The sequence below is a fragment of the Ammospiza caudacuta genome, chromosome Z (genome assembly GCF_027887145.1).
Source record: "Ammospiza caudacuta isolate bAmmCau1 chromosome Z, bAmmCau1.pri, whole genome shotgun sequence".
Classification (NCBI taxonomy): Eukaryota; Metazoa; Chordata; class Aves; order Passeriformes; family Passerellidae; genus Ammospiza; species Ammospiza caudacuta.
In genome coordinates this window covers 49,992,218-50,000,545 of record NC_080632.1, presented here as the reverse complement: position 1 = coordinate 50,000,545, position 8,328 = coordinate 49,992,218, and the positions used below count along the sequence as shown (strand labels likewise).

At 35.8% G+C, this 8,328-nt stretch overlaps 1 protein-coding gene across 1 annotated transcript in view; it reads right to left on the bottom strand.

The window, feature by feature from the left end:
* Positions 1–1,679: 1,679 nt before the first annotated feature.
* ELOVL7 (ELOVL fatty acid elongase 7) overlaps positions 1,680–8,328 on the bottom strand; it is a 31,664-nt gene continuing 25,015 nt past the window's right edge. Inside the window, exons 6-8 of the mRNA XM_058823763.1 lie at positions 6,932–7,037; positions 4,032–4,168; positions 1,680–2,760 (exon numbers count right to left, since the gene is read on the bottom strand). Coding sequence (XP_058679746.1) covers positions 2,557–2,760; positions 4,032–4,168; positions 6,932–7,037 — 447 coding nt within the window. The 3' untranslated portion in view covers positions 1,680–2,556. The remainder of the gene's footprint in view (positions 2,761–4,031; positions 4,169–6,931; positions 7,038–8,328) is intronic.

Genomic DNA, 8,328 nt, shown 5'->3' with positions numbered 1-8,328 from the left:
TTCTGCTCCTGCTTATTAGTTCTTAATCTCAAACAACTGAATCTGGAAGCTTTTGGCTAGTGTACAACTGCTGGAATTGGAAGTTTTCCTGGCTTCTTTCTGCTCAGCACCTGTCCACATGCAGCACTCCTTAGTTTTCACTGTGCATAGTCTCAGCTCCTATTTAAGCCCAAGTGAGTTTGAAAAATCAGTTGCAGATCTAGCTCCCAGACCAACAAACAAGTACCTGTCCCTGCACAGCCAGCTGCAGGATGCATTTCTCCATCCAGATTTATGGGCAGGGAAGGAGGTATGATTGCAAAATCAGAGACCATAACTAGGACTTTCCCTACCTGCACAGAAATCATCTACAAGACTACAGAGTAACGCCTGCTTCCTTGCACAAGAAGCAGAGGGTACTATTATCCAGTCTTCACCACAGACTAGCTATTACAGCCTTTCCCTCATAAGGCCTGTATTTCCCAAACACATTTGAATGCACAGGCTCTAGAAGGCCTAAAAGAACCAAATTGTCCCATTTCCTTCAACAGTAATGCCCCACTTCCTTCATCATTAATTATGTAATAAATATTTTTATATATATGCATTAAAAAAACCCCACAAACCGAAAAACCATATAAAACTCACAAATCCTTTCCAGCTATTTGAAAACAGAGCAATAGGCCTCTGTCCTTAAGAAAAGCCCCCCTAACACTGGAGGCCAGGGACATACATACAGCCCAGAGCTGTCTGACTTGACACTTTGAATCAGGGATGGACTGCATTTCCCACCAAAGAGAGGTGCAAAGAGAGGCACATCGCAGCTGTTTGGGATCATGTGATAGAGCACCTCTCCACATGAACTGCTGGGAACTGAACGCTGATGATTCGAACATCAAGCATCTAAAATTCAGGGGCTGCAATTTAAATCTCAAGTCATCCCAATACTTTGAGATCTACTTTCAAGCTGCCATGAGAGCTGACAGCTACAGGGATTAAATAGTGAATAGATAAAATAGAAATTATTTTTTATTTGCTTAAAAAAACTTGATGTAATCTCAAAAGAAAATATTTGCAACTCATGTCCAACCTAAAGTTTACATTCCTTTAGAGTTTACAATGCACCGTAAACGTCAGTAAAATGAAAGCGTTCAGGTAACAAAGCTTATGTTCTTGGAATTGTGCAACAGAGAGGCTATTAAAATCTACCTCAAAGTCTTGAGTATTTGAAAATCCCACAGATCAGATCAAGTAAAAAGCAAATATTGCAAGTTACTTTTTTTCCTAGTGTTGTAGAAAACAGGACCTTTAATGGTAACATTAAACTAAACACATTTAATTCCTCATTTCCAGGTCTGTTGCATGCACAAATTCCTTAATAAACTCATGCAGTACAAAAGCAACTTGCAAATAGCAAGTCCTCTTGATTTCTACACAAATATGACCCTAACAATCTTCCTAACCTTGGAAAACAACATACTGGGTAATTCTACACAGAATGAAGCCATGCCCAGTCACCACTGCCTGCCCCACTTTCAGAAGCTCGGAGAATGTCACATATTTTTTTTGCCTGGTTCCAGAAAGGTAACTGGAGTAACTAACTTTCAGCTGATAAAATAAAGACGCAATAATAAAAAAAAACAAGATTACACAAACTTTTTCTAGACATGTATTTCAATAGATAATGGAAATGGAAGAAAGTAGAGCACAGTACAATCATGGTAGGCAACATTTCAGCTTAAATCATTAAATCAACTTTTTTTTACATTTTATTTGACCACTAAGATTTTGGCTATTGAATTAAAAGATTCCATAATCCACCTAGCTTCACAAGCAGCACAGGCTAGCAATTTAAAGTATATCCATAGACACACTGAATAATAAGAATATTTGGCTACTACAGTGAACAGATCAGTAAGATGTTTTGATCACTATGCTACAAGACAATTCAGATAATCCCCATATTAGTAGCTTTCCAAACTTTATGATAATGTTCAACTGAGTAGAACATGAAATGAATTCAGTTCTCCTAGTAAAAGACACTATATCCAAAAATCTGCGATCTTCAAATGAAACGCTATGTTTTAACAGATTAACATACAATCCTTCCTTTAAAGTAATACAGCTTATAAACAGATGTAACAATGTTTATGTATTAACTATATTAATATGCCTTAGATTCTATCAACAGTACTTACTGAAGAATCATTCTTATAATAAAATGCAGCTGACAGTCTTAGCAACTTAGAACATTAAAAGTGAAGTATTTTTTATCCCCCTCAAAGTGTGTTCAAAGTACTCAGTACTTGTCATACACATTTTAGTTTTTCCAATTATCTTTTTGTGCATTTTCTAGATAGACATATCTTTCTTTTTTAATCAGAGATCCACAGTTCTTCCCCACTCCCATGTTCTGCATCCCAAATAACTTACGGTAAAAATACAAATTCTGTTTTGGAAGAAAACATACAAAATATACACCATGTAGTGTGCGCACCTAAACATCTTGATTGTCAAGTAGTGCAAGTTTCCCCATTGACATATACACTTCTTTGGTTTTAGAGACAAGAATTTGTTTCACTGATCTTTGCTGATGCCGTTTCTTGCCATTTTTGGTAGTCTTTGTCCCTTCGTGTAAGCATGGTACCAGAAGTGGAGAAACAAGACTAAAAACATGGAGCCATAAAGCCAGATAATAAACATGAAAATTGGATACTGGTACGGACAATCATCCATGATGTAGATTTGTCCTATGTGGACTGTAATCATAATAAACTGGACCTGGAGGAAGAAGGTGAAAAAAATAAGTACTTTTAAAATAAATTACAATCTTACTACAGAAATTTTAACAATTTCAGCATAGCTTGTTTGTTGAAAAACAGATAGTAGGGTGAAGTGGGTGGAAAGCAAGGAGCAACAGGGACAACAATACAAGTTCCTAATATGACAGAGATGAACCTTTGTAGACCATCCCCCCAGAATATTATTCCACTGAAAAACAGGTTTACATAAAATGGAAGAGAGAGTCTGGGACAAACTAAGAAACTCATTGAAATACATTAGGATTCTACCCTGGCCAATTCATATAAAAAAGAAGGAGACAGACAGTGTTTGTCCAGTGACAAATGGGAGGCTCCTTTAGAAAAATTAGCTGGGAAAAAAAAAAGAAGAAGAAAAGAAAGTAACCATTACATGGTTAAGGAACAATAATTCCCACCTTCCCTGCACACTACTATGTGACAAAAATACACTCCACATGAACTCCAAGTTAAAAGTTCACTGGTAGTGCCTCTAGGTCAAAAAGACCAAGTTATAAATATTCAGGCAACATTGTTCGGAGTTGCACATGATTACATGAACTATTCTACCAAAACCAGCCCTGGTGCAAGCAGACAGGGTGCTCTTTTAGCTCTTTCATCAGCATCTTCACACATTCTAAGCCAATTGTTTAGCCAGAAACTGAATATTGAAAATTCACCTAATAAATGAGGTGGGCATGAAAAAGCACTCAGAAGAGCAACCTTTTGAAAGTGACCTAAAGCGGATAAAACACTTCATATACCCACGCTGCAAGAGTGGGTATATTTTAATGCTCTGGAGAGACCATTAAAGAGAAGTAAATTTTCTAAACACATACATTTTCTATGGAAGAACATCAAGTTGTAAATACATACTTTTTCCCTTTCCTTACTACATGTTACATGCAGTTACTAGTTACATGTATATTCTCTACATTAATTGTGTTTTCTTAGTGTAAAGAAAATAATAATTTTTATACAAGCAATGAGTCTTGTAAATATATTTACCAAGTACTGCATAACTGCAAAGCTTATTTGCCTAAATCTGTGATTACAGTGAATGCTGAAGTTGGCAGATATATTACTGTGGAGAGCTCAAACCTTTTGTTATTTTCAATTAAAACATTAGTAAATCTTATACCAACTGTAAGCTCCACACATGGGCATAACTGAAAGGACAAATTTATTGCTTTTAATCCATGTTAGCTGTAATTAGGTTTTTGAAAGGTGTTTATGTCAAAGACAGTTACTCACAAGTTGTATAGTTGTCATGTACTTTTTCCACCACAAATATTTATGATAGGCTGGTCCCAAAGAACAGATTCCATAATAAGTGTACATGACAACATGCACAATACAGTTCAGCAAAGCATGAAATGTTCCTAAACCACCTGCAAAAAACAAGACATAGTAGTAGGTATCACAGTAAGTAATACAAGAGGTATTTTAAAAGCCCCTGAAGTCTTAGCAGATTGCCTTGAGCCAGGGTATGAAAAACATGTACCACAAAACCTAGACTTTGACTAACATTCAAGATATTTTACCTGAATTGCCTTGATACCAGCTCTGATGGATCACATCAGTTTTTTGTCTCAGAAAAGGTTTATCTAAGCATTCCCAAAACAGCAGTAAAACCCAGCTGATCTAATTACATGTAAAAACATTTTAGTAGAATTTTTTGTTCTTTGAGTTCATTTTTTATTATTTTTTATTAAAACCTATATTTGATAGAGACATAGAAAAGTTGGTAGAAAGCATTCCTCCTGTTTTTTTCCTCCTTTCTAGACATCATGATGAACTTCAAAAAGTTGTAGAGGATAAGTAATAAGTCTCTTCGCAATACAGATTTGTAGATTCACAGGGAATGATAAACAGTTTCAGACAGTAAGTTGTCAATCTCAAAACATACTTACAGTGAAAGGGAAACTTTAGTAGGGCCCATTCCAGGATAAATTTATGACCAACCATTAACACATGAGCATTTCAAAGAACAAGTAAGGAAATACTTCCTTTTTCATTGAATTAACCATGGAGCTACATGATCCTGCTCAAAGTAGCTTTATTTTAATGAATGCAAGAAATTAGAGGTAAAAATGATCCAAGAAGCAACTGACAGCAAAGTATTTTTAAAAGAAACATGGACATGAAAACAATGATCATCAAAAAGAAAACAGGATGACATAAAAGGAGACATTTAGTGAGAAAAAGAGTGCCATTTTCCCATTTAGAATCATTCTAATTAAAAATAAAACATATTTTGTGTTTTTAGTAGCTCACACTAATCTTCCAGCTTGAGAAGGCATAACTCCTCCAGCTGTGATTGCAAACTTTCTTTGAAACTTAGCTATTTGTATTTTTAAAAATAATTTGAATGTTCCTACAGTTCAAATATACATACTTTTTTTGGCTTGTGCAGCGAATATGCAGAAGAAAAAATAAATAGCTAAAGGAGAGAAAAAAGAACCTACACAACAGTACAAAAATATGCCCCAAAAATAACATTAAGCATCATTTTATAATTCTCTATTTATATCAAATCAGAAGAAAAACAGCAACTCCATCCATAACTATTGGTATTTTACAAACAGGTTGAAAACTTTACAGATGCTGCTGTTTAGAAGGAAAAGCACTGATGAAACTGAATACAAAGTAAGCATCAGCAGGACTTAAATTTTTGGAAAAAAATTAAACTTATCAAACAAGAGTATTTGGAAAGATAAATGTAAAGATAAGCAATTGAGTTTTTGGAATATGCACAGCTCTGCATAAATATGAGGGACTGTTACTAGCAGGGGACAAAACAATTCTTACACACTTTGCTGAAAGTATTTGTCAAATTATCACATGGGAAATTTGAATCTGATGCAAAATCAGAAGCCTGTATCTGGTATACTGATCCAACATCCAGATAAAAAGGAGAAAGTTAATCACCTATAAGTGGAAAATTTTCAAGGTTGAAGAGGAGGGACTGTTACTTGCTGCAGGTTTCCCTCTGCAGACCTATAAACACACTGGGGTGCATGCTGAGACAACCATTCACAGTTTTATTGTTAACTTAATACCAGTCACTCAGCAAGATTTGAGAAATACATAATCAATTCAGCCCTTTTCTAATAACAGAAACTCAACAAATACAACAGAGGTATATCCACTTATACACAAAGAAAAGCTGCACACTGGAAAAGTTCAAAATATGTACAAATTTTCTAGAGTGCTTTCTGGACCACTCCAGAAAAAAACCAGACATAAAATAGACACTAACAGATCAGACTGAAAAGCAGTGGAATAACTGCTTCATCAATTCATCACAAATTTTCTGGGACAAAAAAAGAAAAAACCACGAAATATATTTCTAGGTAAACATGTATGAAACCCCACTATTTCTCAGTAGAAACTCCTAAAAAAGCCTAAGCTGTCCCAGAAATGGAATCATAAATGCCTGTGCATTTCTCCACTGTGTGCTTTTCAGAGTATCCTCATGGCAAGTTGTATTTATTAGTGGTGCACACGGGTAATGTGGCACAGGAAAATGCATGCAAAGACACACTGAGCAGGAAAGGAAAAAGTGAAGGTAAGCTGATAGTGGTCAAGGAATTCAAATTCAAAACAATTCAAATATGTTTCTTTAATAAAGAAGGTCCAGAAAATATTTCTGTAGTTTTATGAAAGCTGAAGTATCAGGTGTATATAAATCCCACACATGCTACCTAAATCCAGTAAAAGAAACTGCAACAAAGACCAAGTAATTTCTCAAACAGGAAAAAAAATGAACGTAGTAACTCCATTCTAACATTGTAGGGGTTGAAGGGGTTCTGACATTGAAGCAGTTTCAACAGAGTTATTTACTTCATGTATCTCCGCTAGCACTTATGATTTTTCAATGACTTCTCTTACCCAACTCTCTTCTCTGCACCTCTTCTCCCCATGAGAAATCAACACTGAACAAAATGATGTCAAATAGGAAAAACGAGTAATCTCCACCCATTTAAATAATTATGGTGATCTCAGTTGTTCCAAAAAATACTGCAGAAGTCTAAATTTAAAAACACTGATGTTTCCAAGGTGTGTAATTCTCTTTTTTTTTTTTTGTCTACCATAGGTAACTTTCACTACCAGAAGATATGTTCAACCTAAACTCCACTCACTCTCCATACCTGCAGCAAATTTGACTCCAAACCACCAGGTCCATGGCATGATGGAATGATGAAAGACATGCAGGAATGTAACTTGGTTGTTTTTCTTACGGAGCACAAAAAATATCTGAAACAGATTTTTAATGAACAGAATGTTGCAGAAGAATATTTAAAGAAAGATATACACATCAGTGCTGGTTGCTCACTACTGTACATTTAAAAGTTCTTCACAATTACAGTATTGGGAGAAGAAGGAAAACTGAGCAACTCTCTGGCTATGCAAACTAGTTTCCAAAAAAACTTAAAACCAATAAGTAAAATCCACCTGTGAAATGTCAAAAGCCAAGGCAAGCTTTGAAACTAAATGTCAAAGGTAGAGCCATCACCTACATGTGCATCAAACCATGTAAGATGGACTTGCCTGGACTGAGAAGTCTCTACAAGCATCAGATTTTAAGCCCCTGAACCATTAATGAAAGGCCATTTGAGAAAATTACCTGAAGGACTAACAGTAGAAAAACTATGTTAGAGAAATAGCACTTTATTATGAACTCTAACTTAGCTACCATTGGAAAACATTAAAATTGTACAAAATATATGTAGGTACTCCTAAATGATATTGAGAGGCTCCATTTTAAAGGGCAGGCATCAAGGGAAATGTTAAGGGAAGACAGCAAAAAAAATGTAAGAAATCAGGTCATGGAAAGGGTAGTATCAGATGGCAAGCAAACAAACAGAAGAAAAGAAGTCTGGTGTGCCAGAGAAAACATTTGGAATCAGCTGATTTAAATACAGCTAAGAATTTACCTTTGCAATAAAACAAAAAAGCTGATGAGAAACAAGTGCCTAGTTGTCTGTATTCAAACAAAACAAATTTTAAAAAAAAATTAGGCTTGTGACTAATTAAAAAGGAGCACTATAACCTGTGGGGAATAAAGGAAAATAGAGGAATATACATGTCAGGATTTTCCAGTTTTAGCATTCCTGACACTTCCATTACCATTCCATTTGGTTTAGTCAGTAAGATCTCCCAGTGTTGAATCATGAACATTTGCAGATGAAAAGTCAGACAGCCAGCTTTGCTCAGAGGATGTAGAACATCCTCACTGCTCGTGAGTCAGCTCCTGAACCGTCACTATTGCATCTCAAACAACAGGGCAAAAACTGCAGCTAATTCCAAGACTCAGAAGCTGTTTTGAAAGTACCCATCAGTCCTATCTGGTGCTAGTCTTGGGAAAACGGCTGCTGGTGCTGAGCGAGGTCTGCATTCTACTTCAATGCATTGCTGCTCAGACTTTGATCGAAACAGGTTAGAGTGCCAGCCTGACATCAAACATCTCTATAATCACAACACTCAAGACAATCTCAGGAATTTAGAGCAAGTAGGTATGGCAATTTTGTCCTGCATTCAGAGCTGC